This window comes from Salmo salar, chromosome ssa27, assembly GCF_905237065.1.
Source record: "Salmo salar chromosome ssa27, Ssal_v3.1, whole genome shotgun sequence".
NCBI classification, from domain to species: domain Eukaryota; kingdom Metazoa; phylum Chordata; class Actinopteri; order Salmoniformes; family Salmonidae; genus Salmo; species Salmo salar.
Genome location: NC_059468.1, coordinates 43,435,256 through 43,454,140, shown reverse-complemented (window position 1 = coordinate 43,454,140; position 18,885 = coordinate 43,435,256). Strand labels below are relative to the sequence as shown.

At 44.2% G+C, this 18,885-nt stretch overlaps 1 protein-coding gene across 3 annotated transcripts in view; it reads right to left on the bottom strand.

Moving 5' to 3' along the window:
* Positions 1-11,215: 11,215 nt before the first annotated feature.
* The window catches only part of LOC106589143 (protein CBFA2T1), a 173,420-nt gene continuing 165,750 nt past the window's right edge, over positions 11,216-18,885 (bottom strand). For all 3 annotated transcript variants that reach the window (XM_045709648.1, XM_045709646.1, XM_045709647.1), the window contains one exon: positions 11,216-13,145. In XM_045709648.1, coding sequence (XP_045565604.1) covers positions 12,864-13,145 — 282 coding nt within the window. In that variant the 3' untranslated portion in view covers positions 11,216-12,863. The remainder of the gene's footprint in view (positions 13,146-18,885) is intronic.

Genomic DNA, 18,885 nt, shown 5'->3' with positions numbered 1-18,885 from the left:
GGCCCTGATGGTCTGTGGAGGCAATCACTCTCTGGCAAACCAGTTCTGCCTCGTCTCCTCTGTGTGTCGCCTACACGCCAACGAGGGGGGGGGAGATGGTAAGACTAATATCTGAAACCTGGTTTTGTCCAAATCTGATTGAAATTTGCAAAACACACGTGTAATACAATGCAACATTGGTAAAAGGTACCCCCCCTGAAACCAGGAACGTTTCCAGCGTCGGCCGGCCCGTTCACCCGTTTAGCTATGGATTTCATAGACATGGCTGAACGGAAGGAAAGAAAGAGATACTGCCTGGTAATAATTGATCGCCTTACCAGGTGGGTTGAAGCATTTCCAACTATGCACTGTGATGCTAAAACGGTAGTAAAAGTTTTGGTAAGAGAATTTATCCCTAGATTTGGTATTCCGGGAGTTCTTTCCGCAGACAATGACACACAATGTTACAGTCAGGCATAGCCTGGCATTAGACTACATCCTGGCTAAGGAGGGGGGGATATTGCAGGGCCCTAAATTCTATTCCCCCCCCCACTGAATGTGTTATGCTTCTCCTTGACTCCTCTGATAATAAAACAGAGATTTTAAAAGAATGAACACAGTTGGCTGATACCTACAACCCCCAGGAGATGATTCCTGGTTCCTGTTGGTTGAAAGTGTGACGACCCTCCCACTCTGTCTGCCGTATTCTCTCTCTCTCTGTTCTTCTTTCCTTATTAGGATGCCGGTGGGCGGAGTTGGGAGGGTCGTCAGCTACATGGGGAAACACCTGGGCTCGGGTGTGTCCCAGGATAAAGAGACCTCTTCCACAGTCATTGGGGAGACTCTCTCCACGCAGACACTTTGTTGTTTTTGGTTGTTGTTGTTGTTGTGGTTGTGGTTGTTGTTGTTGTTGTTGTTGGTGTCGTTGTTGTTGTTGTTGTTGTCGTTGTTGTTGTTGTTGTTGGTGTCGTTGTTGTTGGTGTTGTTGTCGTTGTTGTTGTTGTTGTCGTTGTTGTTGTCGTTGTTGTTGTTGTTGTCGTTGTTGGTGTTGTTGTTGTTGTCGTTGTTGTTGTTGTTGTTGTCGTTGTTGTTGTTGTTGTCGTTGTTGTTGTCGTTGTTGTTGTTGTTGTTGTTGGTGTTGGTGTTGTTGTCGTTGTTGTTGTCGTTGTTGTTGTCGTTGTTGTTGTCGTTGTTGTTGTTGTTGTTGTTGTTGTCGTCGTTGTCGGTGTTGTTGTTGTTGTCGTTGTTGTTGTCGTCATTGTTGTTGTTGTTGTTGTCGTTTGTTTGGTGGCTTTTTGGTTGTTTGCTTTAGCACCCTTCAACACACTGCATTATTACATTTATGCATGCAAGCACTCACTTACACTACTGATTACTGATTACACACACCGTTGTTAATTACTTTATTTAATAAATATATATTTTTGATACTCCTTGTCTCCACGTTGTCTCCCTTTTGTTGCGAACTCTGAGCCGGTTCGTAACAAAAGATAAGCTAGGAGATTATAGATTTAAGTTGTTTTCCATTTTTGGTTCCATTACTGCTCCCACTGGTCATTTTGCTAATTTGCATTTGTGTATTCTGTGCAGCTGGCAAATGTGTACTTCATAATGCTTCATAATGCTATGTCAGGCATGTTTATGTTTCATGTTCCCCTTATTTCTATCCTCCATCTCCTGAGAATTGCTTGCAATCTAATGCACCTATTTATAAATGATTCTGATAATCACTATGCTTGAGTTGCTTTGCTTTTGTTGAGGCCTCGTGGCCTCAAAGGGGGAAATGAAGAGGGTTAAACCAAGGCCTTATACCTTTTTAAATGGTTAAGCAATTATGTTGTGATAGACTGAAAGGTCTCCTCTTCAGGAGACCTCTGTGTGTGGGTTAAAACCTGCTTTTTTTGAGTGTTGTGACCTTCAGATACTATCAGAAGGCGTCTACGTTCAGACTCCTCCTGTCTGGATCTCACCGTGGTTATCTGGTTTTTCAGAGAACACGAGGCCGTCGCAGACCTGATGAAACCAGCCACCTGTCAGAAGACGCTTGCACTCGTTCACCTTGTTATGACCCTATACCGATGAAAGGTCAAGTTTCTGTCAAATCCACTTCTGAGCTTTTTTAATTGCTGATAAGATGGTTGATGTTGTCAGGGGGGAGGTTCGATTTATTCAAATGTTGTTGCCAGGGAAACTCACTCAAGGAAGACCGGGAGAGGCTATATGAGTTACAGGATGTCTTAGACATTTTGCAGAACCTGGGGAGAACTATCCTATACTGTTATACTGTACTATGTACCAACTTCTGCCTACAAATTGTATTAATAAAAGGAGTGTTTTAATACTTAAACAGAAAGTCTGTTGATCTCACCAGTCCCCATTGTGTTGATCTCACCAGTCCCCATTGTGTTGATCTCACCAGTCCCCATTGTGTTGATCTCACCAGCCCCCATTGTGTTGATCTCACCAGGCCCCATTGTGTTGATCTCACCAGCCCCCATTGTGTTGATCTCACCAGTCCCCATTGTGTTGATCTCACCAGTCCCCATTGTGTTGATCTCACCAACCCCCATTGTGTGATCTTACCATCCCCCATTGTGTTGATCTCACCAGTCCCCATTGTGTTGATCTCTCCAGCCCCCATTGTGTTGATCTCTGCATCCCCCATTGTGTTGATCTCACCAGCCCCCATTGTGTGATCTCACCAGTCCCCATTGTGTTGATCTCACCAGTCCCCATTGTGTTGATCTCACCAGCACCCTGTAGCCTGGATAGGGCTGCAGAGTGCAGGAAAGGGCTACAGGGTGCTGGATAGGGCTATAGGGTGCTGGATAGGGCTACAGGGTGCTGGATAGGGCTGCAGGGTGCTGGATAGGGCTGCAGGGTGCTGAATAGGGCTACAGGGTGCTGGATAGGGCTACAGGGTGCTGGATAGGGCTGCAGAGTGCAGGAAAGGGCTACAGGGTGCTGGATAGGGCTATAGGGTGCTGGATTTGGGCTACAGGGTGCTGGATAGGGCTACAGAGTGCTGAATAGGGCTATAGGGTGCTGGATAGGGCTACAGGGTGCTGGATAGGGCTACAAGGTGCTGGATAGGGCTACAGGGTGCTGGATAGGGCTGCAGAGTGCTGGATTGGGCTACAAGGTGCTGGGTAGGGATACAGGGTGCTGGATAGGGCTGCAGGGTGCTGGATGGGGCTACAGGGTGCTGGATAGGGCTGCAGGGTGCTGGATAGGGATACAGGTTGCTGGATAGGGATACAGGGTGCTGGATAGGGCTACAGGGTGCTGGATAGGGCTACAGAGTGCTGGATAGGGCTACAGGGTGCTGGATAGGGATACAGGGTGCTGGATAGGGCTGCAGAGTGCTGGATAGGGCTACAGAGTGCTGAATAGGGCTACAGGGTGCTGGATAGGGCTACAGGGTGCTGGATAGGGCTACGGGGTGCTGGATAGGGCTGCAGAGTGCTGGATAGGGCTACAGGGTGCTGGATAGGGATACAGGGTGCTGGATAGGGCTACAGGGTGCTGGATAGGGCTGCAGGGTGCTGGATAAGGCTACAGGGTGCTGGATAGGGCTGCAGAGTGCTGGATAGGGCAACAGGGTACTGGATAGAGCTATAGGGTGCTGGATAGGGCTGCAGAGTGCTGGATAGGGCTACAGAGTGCTGGATAGGGCAACAGGGTGCTGGATAGGGCTATAGGGTGCTGGATAGGGCTGCAGAGTGCTGGATAGGGCTGCAGAGTGCTGGATAGGGCAACAGGGTACTGGATAGGGCTATAGGGTGCTGGATAGGGCTGCAGAGTGCTGGATAGGGCTACAGAGTGCTGGATAGGGCTGCAGGGATATTTGGAGAAATGACTTAACAAACTGTTTGTAATGGAAGTAAAAGCAACAGTTAGCAAACACCCCTCCTTATTTCAACTGCCCCCACCCCTCCTTATTTTAACTGCTCCTCACCCCTCCTTATTTCAACTGCCGTCCACCCCTCCTTATTTCAACTGCCCCTACCCCTCCTTATTTCAACTGCCCCCACCCCTCCTTATTTCAACTGCCCCCCACCCCTCCTTATTTCAACTGCCCCCCACCCCTCCTTATTTCTACTGCCCGCTCACCCCTCCTTATTTTAACTGCCCCCACCCCTCCTTATTTTAACTGCCCCCACCCCTCCTTATTTCAACTGCCCCACCACTCCTTATTTCAACAGCCCCTCACCCCTACTTATTTGAACTGCCCCCACCCCTCCTTATTTCAACTGCCCCACACCCCTCCTTATTTCAACTGCCCCCTCACCCCTCCTTATTTTAACTGCCCCCACCCCTCCTTATTTTAACTGCCCCACCCCTCCTTATTTCAATTGCCCCCAACCCCTCCTTATTTTAACTGCCCCCACCCCTCCTTATTTCAACTGCCCCCACCCCTCCTTATTTCAACTGCCCCCTCACCCCTCTTTATTTTAACTGCCCCCCACCCATCCTTATTTCAACCGCCCCACCCCTTCTTATTTCAACTGCCCCCACCCCTCCTTATTTCAACTGCCCCCTCACCCCTCCTTATTTCAACTGCCCCTCACCCTTCCTTATTTCAACTGCCCCCCACCCTCCTTATTTCTACTGCCCCCACCCCTCCTTATTTCTACTGCCCCCACCCCTCCTTATTTCAACTGCCCCCCACCCCTCCTTATTTCTACTGCCCCCCACCCCTTCTTATTTCAACTGCCCCTCACCCCTCCTTATTTCAACTGCCCATAACCCCTCCTTATTTTAACTGCCCCCTCACCCCTCCTTATTTCAACTGCCCCCTCACCCCTCCTTATTTTAACTGCCCCCTCACCCTTCCTTATTTCAACTGCCCCTCCTTATTTCAACTGCCCCCTCACCCTTCCTTATTTCAACTGCCCCTCCTTATTTCAACTGCCCCCCCACCCTTCCTTATTTCAACTGCCCCTCACCCCTCCTTATTTCAACTGTCCCCTCCCCTCCTTATTTCAACTGCCCCCCACCCCTCCTTATTTCCACTGCCCCCACCCTCCTTATTTCAACTGCCCCCTCACCCCTCCTTATTTCAACTGCCCCCTCACCCCTCCTTATTTCAACTGCCCCCCCACCCCTCCTTATTTCAACTGCCCCCCTCACCCCTCCTTATTTCAACTGCCCCCCACCCCTCCTTATTTCAACTGCCCCCCCTCACCCCTCCTTATTTCAACTGCCCCTCACCCCTCCTTATTTCAACTGCCCCCCACCCCTCCTTATTTCAACTGCCCCCCCACCCCTCCTTAGTTCAACTGCCCCCTCATCACTCCTTATTTCAACTGCCCCCCCCATCCCAGTTTTTACAGGTTTTTACGTATTGGAAAATAAAAATGACCTTTTTATGTGATACAAATTGCAAAAAATAGGCATGTGTAAAATTCACTAGACTTTAATTATTTTGAATGCAGTTCCATGTTTTTGAAATTGAAACTCCATGAATTCACCTTAACCAACATTGACAAGCAGTCTGGCATGTCTTACAACAGAGAACATGAGAAGGAAGGAGGAGAGGAGAGGAGAGGAGAGGAGAGGAGAGGAGAGGAGAGGAGAGGAGAGGAGAGGAGAGGAGAGGAGAGGAGAGGAGAGGAGAGGAGAGGAGAGGAGAGGAGAGGAGAGGAGAGGAGAGAAAAACGAGGTTCATCATCGATGGTGACCACTGCTTGAGTCAAAACAACTTCCTTTTCAAATAAGCATCAACAATTTCAAATTGTATCCGTGGTACTCAACAAATCAAACTCTCAATGTAATTGTAATATAAATGTGACAAGCAACAAAGGAAAGTAACAAACATTTTTTTTTTTGTATTTTTTTTTTTGTATTTTATTAATCTTAATTCATTTAGGTTTTTATTTATTATGAGGTCTGCATTGTTACCAAATAGTTATATGGTTTCACAGCTGTATGCGCTTCAACTTTGGGTTTTAGTCCTGTTATTTCTGCCCATTTGGTTTGACTAGCCCAGTGTCTGCGTGCACTTTGGGTTTTAGTCGTGATGGAGAGAGAGACAGATCAAGGAGAAGAGGAGATGGAGAGAGAGACAGATCGAAGAGGAGATGGAGAGACAGACAGATCAAGGAGAAGAGGAGATGAGAGAGAGACAGATCAAGGAGAGGAGGAGATGAGAGAGAGAGACAGATCAAGGAGAAGAGGAGATGAGAGAGAGAGACAGATCAAGGAGAAGAGGAGATGGAGAGACAGACAGATCAAGGAGAAGAGGAGATGAGAGAGACAGATCAAGGAGAAGAGGAGATGGAGAGACAGACAGATCAAGGAGAAGAGGAGATGGAGAGACAGACAGATCAAGGAGAAGAGGAGATCAACAGAAGGATATAGCAGTAGGTAGAGCTTTTCAAAGAATAATTGAATTATTCTTTTTAAATGTTTTTAGTTTTATCCAGATTTCGCCCCTGATAACAATTAATTAAACACTTCTGTTTTAGATCTTTTGAAATACATGAATTATACTGTTTGGCTGCTTCTTCACAGCTTTCTGAGGAGACACGAGGAGAAGAGATGGAGAGAGACAGACAGCTTTCTGAAGGAGACATGAGGAGAAGAGATGGAGAGAGACAGACAGCTTTCTGAAGGAGACATGAGGAGAAGAGATGGAGAGAGACAGACAGCTTTCTGAAAGAGACATGAGGAGAAGAGATGGAGAGAGACAGACAGCTTTCTGAAAGAGACATGAGGAGAAGAGATGGAGAGAGACAGACAGCTTTCTGAAGGAGACATGAGGAGAAGAGATGGAGAGAGACAGACAGCTTTCTGAAGGAGACATGAGGAGAAGAGGAGATGGAGAGAGACAGACAGCTTTCTGAGGAGACATGAGGAGAAGAGATGGAGAGAGACAGACAGCTTTCTGAAGGAGGCATGAGGAGAAGAGATGGAGAGAGACAGACAGCTTTCTGAAGGAGACATGAGGAAAAGAGATGGAGAGAGACAGACAGCTTTCTGAAGGAGACATGAGGAGAAGAGGAGATGGAGAGAGACAGACAGCTTTCTGAAGGAGACATGAGGAGGAGAGGAGATGGAGAGAGACAGACAGCTTTCTGAAGGAGACATGAGGAGAAGAGATGGAGAGAGACAGACAGCTTTCTGAAGGAGACATGAGGAGGAGAGGAGATGGAGAGAGACAGACAGCTTTCTGAAGGAGACATGAGGAGAAGAGATGGAGAGAGACAGACAGCTTTCTGAAGGAGACATGAGGAGAAGAGATGGAGAGAGACAGACAGCTTTCTGAAGGAGGCATGAGGAGAAGAGGAGATGGAGAGAGACAGACAGCTTTCTGAGGAGACATGAGGAGAAGAGATGGAGAGAGACAGACAGCTTTCTGAAGGAGGCATGAGGAGAAGAGATGGAGAGAGACAGACAGCTTTCTGAAGGAGACATGAGGAGGAGAGGAGATGGAGAGAGACAGACAGCTTTCTGAAGGAGACATGAGGAGAAGAGATGGAGAGAGACAGACAGCTTTCTGAAGGAGACATGAGGAGAAGGGTGTTAGACACCTTGCTGGGTGATTGTCTTCACCCGTTTAGAGTCAGGGACAAGAGCAGATTGTTATACAAGAGGAGGAAAAAATGGGAGAGAGAGAGACAGCTTTCAACAACAACTGCCCGGCAGAGACCATGGAAACCATGGAAACCACGTAACAACTCCTCCCCCTCAGAGAGGTCAAAGGTCATATGCGTTTATCTATTAGCACCAAGGTATTGTTGAGTAGAAGAGTGGTTCTGTCTGTCGCTGGATCAGGAAATGCTCTCTTCCTATCAGTCACAAGAATTTAATTCTTCTTTCAGTCGCTTTGAGGAGGTTCAAGGAAATGAACAAACTGTCAGGAACAACTATCTCAAATGACATGTAGCCAGAAAATGACATGTAGCCAGAAAATGGCATGTAGCCAGAAAATGGCATGAGGTGATCTGACGAAGATATCCCGGCAGGGGAATGGAAGCCGTAACGTGGGTCACAACACTGAAATGGTTAAAACAGACGTGAGGTGAAGTCTGTGGGCTGCATCCCAAATGATCCCATATTCCCTATGTAGTGCACTACTTTTAACCAGGGACTTATGGAACACTATTCCCTATATAGTACACTACTTTAGACCAGGGCCCTATAGAACACTATTCCCTATATAGGCTACTACAGAGCCTAGGACCTATTCCCTAATAAACAAGACCACAGGGACCCTATTCCCTATATAGTACACTACTTTAGACCAGGGCCCTATAGAACCCTATTCCCTATATAGTGCACTACTTTAGACCAGGCCCTATAGAACCCTATTCCCTATATAGTGCACTACTTTAGACCAGTGCCCTATAGAACCCTATTCCCTATATAGTGCACTACTTTAGACCAGTGCCCTATAGAACCCTATTCCCTATATAGTGCACTACTTTAGACCAGTGCCCTATAGAACCCTATTCCCTATATAGTACACTACTTTAGACCAGGGCCCTATAGAACCCTATTCCCTATATAGTGCACTACTTTAGACCAGTGCCCTATAGAACCCTATTCCCTATATAGTACACTACTTTAGACCAGTGCCCTATAGAACCCTATTCCCTATATATAGTGCACTACTTTAGACCAGGGCCCTATAGAACCCTATTCCCTATATAGTGCACTACTTTAGACCAGGGCCCTATAGAACCCTATTCCCTATATAGTGCACTACGTTAGACCAGTAGTAAGGTGCCATTTGGGACGCAGGCGTCGCGAGTCTGTCTTTGGCTGTCTCTTGTGTTTTGATGTACAGTGCTTTCGTGAAGTATTGACTTTTTCCAGATTTTGTTATGATACACGGTGGGATTAAAATGGATTATATTGAGATTGTCACTGGTTTACACACAATACCCCATAATGTCAAAGTGTTGTCAGAAATGTTTACAAATTAATACAAAATGAAAAGCTGTAACGTCTTAAATCAATAAGTATTTAACCCATTTGTTGTGACAAGCCTAAATAAGTTCAGGAGTAAAAATGTTCTTAACAAGTCACATAAAAAAATTGTATGACTACCTCATCTCTGTACCCCACACATACAATTATCTATCGATAAGGTCCCTCAGTCGAGCAGTGAATTTCAAAGACAGATTCAACCACAAAGACCAGAGAGGTTTTCCAACGCTTCGCAAAGAAGGGCACCTAATAAAAAGCAGACATTAAATATCCCTTTGAGCATGGTGAAATTATTCATTACACTTTGGATGGTGTATCAATACACCCAGTCACTACAAAGATACAGGTGTTCTTCCTAACTCAGTTGCCGGAGAGGAAGGAAACAGCTCAGGGATTTAACCATGAGGCCAATGGTGACTTTAAAATGGTTACAGAGTTTTAATGGCTGTGATTGGAGAGAACTGAGGATGGATCAACAACACTGTACTTATTCCACAATACTAACCTAAATGACAGAGTGAAAAGAAGGAATCCAGTACAGAATAAAAATATTCCAAAACATGCATCCTGTTTGCAACAAGGCTCTATAGTAAAACTGGAAAAAATGTGGCATAGAAATAAACTTTATGTCTTGAATATAAAGTGTTATGTTTGGGGCAAATCCAACACAACACATCACAGAGTACCACTCTTCATATTTTCAAGAATGGTGGTGGCTGCATCATGTTATGGGTATGCTTGTCATCGGCAAGGACTAGGGAATTTTCTTTAGGATTAAAATAAATGGAACAGAGCTAAGAACAAGCAAAATCCTAGAATAAAACCTGGTTCAGACTGCTTTCCACCAGACACTGGGAGATTAATTCACCTTTCAGCAGGACAATAACCTAAAACACAAGGTCAAATCTACACTGGAGTTGCTTACCAAGAAGACAGTGAATGTTCCTCAGTGGCCATGTTTACAGATATTTTTTTGTATTTCATTTTCAGTAAGTTAGCAAATATTTCTAAAAACATGTTTTCACTTTGTCATTATGGGGTACTGTGATGTCATTATGGGATACCGTGATGTCATTATGGGGTATTGTGATGTCATTATGGGGTACTGTGATGTCATTATGGGGTACTGTGATGTCATTATGGGGTATAGTGTGTAGATGGGTGAGGGAAAAAAAATATTGAATCCATTTTTTGAATTCAGGCTGTAACACAACAAAATGTGGAATAAGTCAAAGGGGTGTGAATATTTTTTCCGAAGGCCACTGTACATCTTTAGTAATAATACTGTTACCTGGAGCTCTACTGTGTTAAAGCTCATATCATTCTGCATTTGGACAGTTAGTTTCATTGTGTTTGTTTTGTGGGGATTTTTTCTTCATGTTGTTGTTGTTGTTGTTGTTGTTGTTGTTGTTGTTGTTGTGGTTGTTGTTGGTGTTGTTGTTGTTGTTGTTGTTGTTGTTGTTGTTGTGGTTGTTGTTGTGGTTGTTGTTGTGGTTGTTGTTGGTGTTGTTGTTGTTGTTGTTGTTGTTGTGGTTGTTGTTGTGGTTGTTGTTGTTGTAAAAAAACAAAAACAACAACAAATATTCAACATTATCGTCCAGTAATGTGTCTTTCTGTAACTACTATGGTCCATAATAAAACACTATTAACAATAAGAGGGGTTTGCGTTAGCTAGACGTTCTGCTTTACAGAAAAGAAGAAAAAAAAACCCAAAAAACGGGCAATTATGGCTCTACATTGGAAAAACGTTTTGCCTAAAGAAGCATGCTGAAATAACCTTTGTGACAGTGCAAATACGTTGAGGTACGTCCCTGGTACAAAACATTTAGGTTAGCATTCCGTGAAACATGCTAGTTCTCAGCTTGAGCCTTTTCTTCTAGGAAAAACATCCTTCTTTAAAAGTACTAAGAGGTAACTACCACTGACACGTACACACAGGAAACAGGAAACAGCTCAGAAACATGATGCTTTTTTTTCTCTCCTTTTGCTAGAGAGAGAGGGAGAGAGAGAGAGAGATGGGGCGGTGGGAGGGGACTAAAGTTGTGGCTGGTTAAAGTAACATACATCGTCACAACTGTCCAACACATACATTCAATAAACATTGGAGACGGTACAGGACAGTAGTGTAAAACACCGTGACATTTACAAAGGAAAAATAACAGAGTTCATGTTGGTAGGAGTTATCTGGAGTTGAGGACAGAGAGAGTAGAGTTGGGTTCAGGGTAGATGGGCAGGACAGAGAGAGAGTAGAGTTGGGTTCAGGGTCGATGGGCAGGACAGAGAGAGAGTAGAGTTGGGTTCAGGGTAGATGGGCAGGACAGAGAGAGAGTAGAGTTGGGTTCAGGGTAGATGGGCAGGACAGAGAGAGAGTAGAGTTGGGTTCAGGGTAGATGGAGGAGATGGGCAGGACAGAGAGAGAGTAGAGTTGGGTTCAGGGTAGATGGGCAGGACAGAGAGAGAGAGTAGAGTTGGGTTCAGGGTAGATGGGCAGGACAGAGAGAGAGTAGAGTTGGGTTCAGGGTAGATGGAGGAGATGGGCAGGACAGAGAGAGAGTAGAGTTGGGTTCAGGGTAGATGGAGGAGATGGGCAGGACAGAGAGAGAGTAGAGTTGGGTTCAGGGTAGATGGGCAGGACAGAGAGAGAGTAGAGTTGGGTTCAGGGTAGATGGGCAAGACAGAGAGAGAGTAGAGTTGGGTTCAGGGTAGATGGGCAGGACAGAGAGAGAGTAGAGTTGGGTTCAGGGTAGATGGAGGAGATGGGCAGGACAGAGAGAGAGTAGAGTTGGGTTCAGGGTAGATGGGCAGGACAGAGAGAGAGTAGAGTTGGGTTCAGGGTAGATGGGCAGGACAGAGAGAGAGTAGAGTTGGGTTTTCTCTCACTGATTCATAGGGTAATCTCTTCAGCCCTTTGTTTCCCGGTGGTTGTCATAGTGAGGAGCTGGCAGTCTCCATGGCGCAGGTTAATGACCTTACATTCTGTTCACTTCCTGGTTTGGAACAGAGAGATAGTAAGTGCAGGTGTAACACACTTCAGACAGAGTCCTTCTTTCCGTGTACTGCGGTCAGGTATCAGTTATATCTTGGTATATCTCGGTATCCAGGGTTGGTAATTTTCGAATGGTTCCTTGCTCTTCCGTCCCTCCATCCCTCAGGGAGGGAGACCTCTTTGTGTTGGTCCGTCTACTGACCTGGATATTATTTCTAGTCTAGAAGAACAGCTGTGGTTCCTATACAGTCTGCTCCACATCTACACCTTGCTGCTGGCAACTACAGTCCCTCTGTCTGTAACCCACGGATACCATCCACCTGTCTGTAACCCACGGATACCATCCCTCTATCTGCAACCCACGGATACCATCCTTCTGTCTGCAACCCACGGATACCATCCACCTGTCCGTCCGTCCGTCCGTCCGTGTGTTTGTGTTGTAGTAATATTCCATTGGTATGTTGTCTGAATGAGGTCAGCTAGTTTCATATCCCAGGTAGCACAGGAAAACAACAGCACATTTAGAAAGCACAACTAAACACAGAGGGGAGGTCCACGTATGTATTTGTCTGGCGTTTCATTCGCTGTAGCGCGTCGGCCTTCTTTTGATTCATATTTACAGGAAACAACGTAAGAGAAGCAACAATGACAACAACGATCAACAACAACGACAACAAAACGCAGACGACAACGGATGATAACAGCAATAGTAACAATAAGGATATTGACAACAACAATAATAATAATAATAATAATAATTCAAACAAATAATATCTTTGTGTTCTTAGTTAATCATGACAAGTCAATGTGACTGATCTACATGTATAAACCTCCTGTGTTGTGTGGAAGCTCCACTAATCCAACATAAGCAGCGTTAGCGCGTTAGCATTTAGCATCAAGTGAGCCAGTCATGTTGGGCTACTGGGAGTCTCCGACGGCTCCCCCCGGGTGGCTCCCCGGTTTAGTGCGGTGTGGTTTCCAGCGTAGAGGGGGTTCCTGGGGTGGCAGGCGGGGTTCCGGCTGGGCTGCCTCCTCCACTAGAGGGTGTAGTGGAGGTCTCTGTACCCTGCTGCTGCTGCTGCTGCTGCTGAGCGGCCTGTGAGGCCTGTGAGGCTTGGAGGGACTGGCCACACACGTGGTGGTGTTTCTCCCAGTCCTTGTGCTGGCAGAAGGAGCCGCAGTAGCGAGCCGTGTTGCAGCCGCTGCAGGTCTCGCTCGCCTTCCGCCCGCAGTTCCAACAACTCTACACACAGAGAGAGGGAGAGAGAGACAGAGAGAGGGAGAGGGAGGGGAGGGAGAGAGGGAGAGAGAGAGACAGAGAGAGAGAGAGAGAGGGAGAGAGAGACAGAGAGGGAGAGGGAGAGGGAGGGAGAGAGAGACAGAGACAGAGAGGGAGAGGGAGAGAGAGAGAGAGAGAGACAGAGAGGGAGAGGGAGAGAGACAGAGAGAGAGAGAGAGAGAGAGAGAGGGAGAGACAGAGAGAGGGAGAGGGAGAGGGAGGGAGAGAGAGACAGAGAGGGAGAGGGAGAGAGAGAGAGAGAGAGAGAGGAGAGAGAGACAGAGAGAGGGAGAGGGAGAGGGAGGGAGAGAGAGAGAGAGAGAGAGAGAGAGAGAGAGAGAGAGAGAGAGAGAGAGAGAGAGAGACAGAGAGAGAAGAGAGAGAGAGAGAGAGAGAGAGAGAGAGAGAGAGAGAGAGAGAGACAGGGAGAGGGAGAGAGAGAGGGAGAGGGAGAGAGACAGGAGAGAGACAAAGACAGAGAGAGAGAGAGACAGGGAGAGGGAGAGAGAGACAGAGAGGGAGAGAGATACAGAGAGTGTGAGAGAGAGACAGAGAGGGAGAGAGAGAGAGAGAGACAGAGAGAGAGAGAGAGAGAGAGAGAGAGAGAGAGAGACAGAGAGAGAGAGAGAGAGAGAGAGAGAGAGAGAGAGAGAGAGAGAGACAGGGAGAGGGAGAGAGAGACAGAGAGAGAGAGAGAGAGAGAGAGAGAGAGAGAGGGAGAGAGACAGAGAGGGAGAGAGAGACAGGGAGAGGGAGAGAGAGACAGAGAGAAAGGGGAATAATTTCAATACTTTTTGTAATAGGAAAAAATGATGATTTATTTACAGACCTTTTACCGTAAATTCCGGACTATAAGCCGCAACTTTTTTCCCAGGCTTTGAACTTCGCGGCTTAAACAATGATGCGGCTAATATATGGATTTTTCCCGCTTTCAAATTTGTGGGTCCTGACAGCGTGGAGCATTGTCAAAAAATCCACTATCATCAACGGGTTTCGAAAATTATTTTTGTTACAAGCCGTGTTTCGTTAAAGCCTGTGTAAAGTTAATTTGTTTCAATGTACCGGTAGGCACCTGCGGCTTATAGACATGTGCGGCTTATTTATGTTCAAAATAATATATATTTTTTAATTCAGTGGGTGCGGCTTATATTCAGGTTGCGCTTAATAGTCCGGAAATTACGGTAATTGGAAAACGGATTTATTCACAGACCTTTCAATAGGAAAACGGATTTATCAGTACACAAAACAATATTGCCCCTTACAGCATGTCACAGCGAATGAGTCTTGAATGAATGAAGACAAAAAAGTAAAAGAAAGAGAATCAGAGAGTAACCTGCAACAGAACTGCACCACCACATCCCCTATAGTGAAACATAAAAGACAGGCTAGCTAGTTAAAACTACACTCAGATCACACCACACACTTCACTGAACACCTCTGTATACCGTATGTGTTAGAGGCAAGGGAGAGGGGCCATTATGGTTTCCTCTTGGATCTGATGTAGACTACATCCTGTTTCCTCTTGGATCTGATGTAGGCTACATCCTGTTTCCTCTTGGATGAACTGATGTAGGCTACATCCTGTTTTCCCACTTGGAACTGATGTAGGCTACATCCTGTTTTCCCTCTTGGATCTGATGTAGGCTACATCCTGTTTCCTCTTGGATCTGGAACTGATGTAGGCTACATCCTGTTTCCTCTTGGAACTGATGTAGGCTACATCCTGTTTCCTCTTGGATCTGATGTAGGCTACATCCTGTTTCCTCTTGGATCTGATGTAGGCTACATCCTGTTTCCTCTTGGATCTGATGTAGGCTACATCCTGTTTCCTCTTGGAACTGACGTAGGCTACATCCTGTTTCCACTTGGATCTGGAACTGATGTAGGCTACATCCTGTTTCCTCTTGGATCTGATGTAGGCTATATCCTGTTCCCTCTTGGATCTGATGTAGGCTACATCCTGTTTCCTCTTGGATCTCTGATGTAGGCTACATCCTGTTTCCTCTTGGATCTGATGTAGGCTACATCCTGTTTCCTCTTGGAACTGATGTAGGCTACATCCTGTTTCCTCTTGGATCTGGAACTGATGTAGGCTACATCCTGTTTCCTCTTGGATCTGATGTAGGCTACATCCTGTTCCCTCTTGGATCTGATGTAGGCTACATCCTGTTTCCTCTTGGATCTGATGTAGGCTACATCCTGTTTCCTCTTGGATCTGATGTAGGCTACATCCTGTTTCCTCTTGGATCTGATGTAGACTACATCCTTTTCCCTCTTGGATCTGATGTAGGCTACATCCTGTTTCCTCTTGGATCTGATGTAGGCTACATCCTGTTTCCTCTTGGATCTGATGTAGGCTACATCCTGTTTCCTCTTGGATCTGGAACTGATGTAGCCTACATCCTGTTTCCTCTTGGATCTGATGTAGGCTACATCCTGTTTCCTCTTGGATCTGATGTAGGCTACATCCTGTTTCCTCTTGGATCTGATGTAGGCTACATCCTGTTTCCTCTTGGAACTGATGTAGGCTACATCCTGTTTCCTCTTGGATCTGATGTAGGCTACATCCTGTTTCCTCTTGGATCCTGATGTAGGCTACATCCTGTTTCCTCTTGGAACTGGAACTGATGTAGGCTACATCCTGTCTCATGAGTCTCGACTTCAGATCTTAATTTGCATTCAGAAGGATATTTGGCGAAGTCCTGTAAAATCACCCCTTATTTGAAGATATGAAATCTTCCAAAGATATTACCACTAAAATGATAATAAGATCAATAAAGGTATTTTTCCAAATACCTTGATTTTTAGGAGGAGATGTATATATTTTATGTGTCCTCTCCTTTCAGAAGGGTAATCCACCTTTCAGAGATAGAATACTTTGAGATTATGAATACTCTGTCTCCCGTATCTCTCTCTTGTTGGGATGCCGGTGGGCGGAGTTGGGAGGGTCGTCAGCTACATGGGAAACACCTGGGTCCGGGTGTGTCCCAGGATAAAGAGACCTCTTTCACATTCATGAGGAGGACTCTCTCCATGCAGAAACCTTGTTGTTTTTTGGTTGTTTGCTTTGGCACCTTTCAACACTCTGCATTATGACATTCAGGTATGCAGGTATTTTCATACTCCTTGTCTCCACGTTGTCTCCCTTTTGTTGCGAACTCGGAGCCGGTTCGTAACAATACAGAGGTCTCTCGTTTACACTGTGGTATTGTATAGATGAACTCTGATCTTCATACTGCGTAGATAGAACATGAAAATACTCATAGCACTATGCTAGAGTTGGAAACTTTACATCGAATCTCTTATTGAGGTGTGTCCGATCTGCCAGGTCATCATTATAAATAATAATTTATTTTTAACTGACTTGCCTGGTAATATAAAAAGATAAACATGAATAATAATTCAATAAAATAAACATTATGGTACATAATATACAGTACCAGTCAAAAGTTAGGACACATGTACTTTCTTTATTTTTATTATTTTCTACATTGCAGAATATTTTTTTTAAAAACTATGAAATAACGCATATGGAATCATGTAGTAACCAAAAGTGTTAAACAAATCAAAATATATTTTAGATTTTAGATTCTTCAAAGTAGCCACCCTTTGCCTTGATGACAGCTTTGCACACTCTTGGGATTCTCTCAACCAGCTTCACCTGGAATGCTTTTCCAACAGTCTTGAAGGAGTTCCCACATATGCTGAGCACTTGTTGGCTACTTTTGCTTCACTCTGCGGTCCAACTCATCCCATACCACCTCAATTGGGTGGAGGTTGGGTGATTGTGGAGGCCAGGTTATCTGATGCAGCACTCCATCACTCTCCTTCTTGGTAAAATAGCCCTTACACAGCCTGGAGGTGTATTGGGTCACTGTCCTATTGAAAAACAAATGATAGTCCCACTAAGCCCAAACCAGATGGGATGGCGTATCGCTGCAGAATGCTGGGGTAGCTATGCTGGTTATGTGCCTTCAATTCTAAATAAATCACTGGCAGTGTCACCATCAAACCACCCCCACACCTCCTCCTCCATGCTTCACGGTGGGAACCACACATGTGGAGATCACCTATTCTGCATCTCGCAAAGATACGGCGGTTGGAACCAAAAATCTCAAATTTGGACTCCGACCAAAGGACAGATTTCCACTGGTCTAATGTCCATTGCTTGTGTTTCTTGGCGCAAGAAAGTCTCTTCTTATTATTGGTGTCCTTTAGTAGTGGTTTCCTTGCAGCAATTCGACCATGAAAGTCTGATTCACACAGTCTCCTCTGAACAGTTGATGTTGAGATGTGTCTGTTACTTGAACTCTGTGATGCATTTATTTGGGCTGCAATTTCTGAGGCTGGTAACTCTAATGAACTTATCCTCTGCAGCAGAGGTAACTCTGGGTCTTCCATTCCTGTAGCAGTCCTCATGAGAGCCAGTTTCATCATAGTACTTGATGGTTTTTGCGACTCCACTTCAAGAAACTTTAAAAGTTATTGAAATATTCCGTATTGACTGACTTTCATGTCTTAAAGTAATGATGGACTGTCATTTCTTTTTGCTTATTTGAGCTGTTCTTGCCATAATATGGACTTGGTCTTTTACCAAATAGGGCTATCTTCTGCATACCTTGTCACAACACAACTGATTGGCTCAAACGCATTAAGAAGGAAAGAAATTCTACAAATTAACTTTTAACAAGGCACACCTGTTAATTGAAATGCATTCCAGGTGACTACCTCATGAAGCTGGTTGAGAGAATGGCAAGAGTGTTCAAAATATATTTTGACGTGATTAACCCATTTTTGGTTACTACATGATTCTATGTGTGTTTTTTCCATAGTTTTGATGTCTTCACTATTATTCTACAATGAAGAAAATAGTAAAAAATACAGAAAAACCCTTGAATGAGTAGCTGGTACCCTGGTACTGTATAAATAATAAATACATTCTAGTATAATACATCTATAATAAAATACATTCTGGTATAATACATCTATAATAAATACATTCTGATATAATAAATCAATAGTAAATACATTCTGGTATAATACATATATAATAAAATACATTATGGTATAATAAATACATTCTGGTATAATACATCTATAATAAATACATTCTGGTATAATACATCTATAATATATACATTCTGATATAATAAATCAATACTGAATACATTCTGGTATAATACATCTATAATATATACATTCTGATATAATACATCTATAATAAATACATTCTGGTATAATACATCAATAATAAATACATACTGGTATAATACATCTATAATAAATACATTCTGGAATAATACATCTATAATAAATACATTCTGGTATAATACATCTATAATAAATACATTATGGTATAATACATCTATAATATATACATTCTGATATAATTAATCAATACTGAATACATTCTGGTATAATACATCTATAATAAATACATTCTGGTATAATACATCTATAATAAATACATTCTGGTATAATACATCTATAATAAATACATTCTGGTATAATACATCTATAATAAATACATTCTGGTATAATAAATACATTCTGGTATAATACATCTATAATAAATACATTCTGGTATAATAAATACATTCTGGTATAATACATCTATAATAAATACATTCTGGTGTAATACATCAATAATGAATATATTCTGGTATAATACATCTATAATAAATACATTCTGGTATAATACATC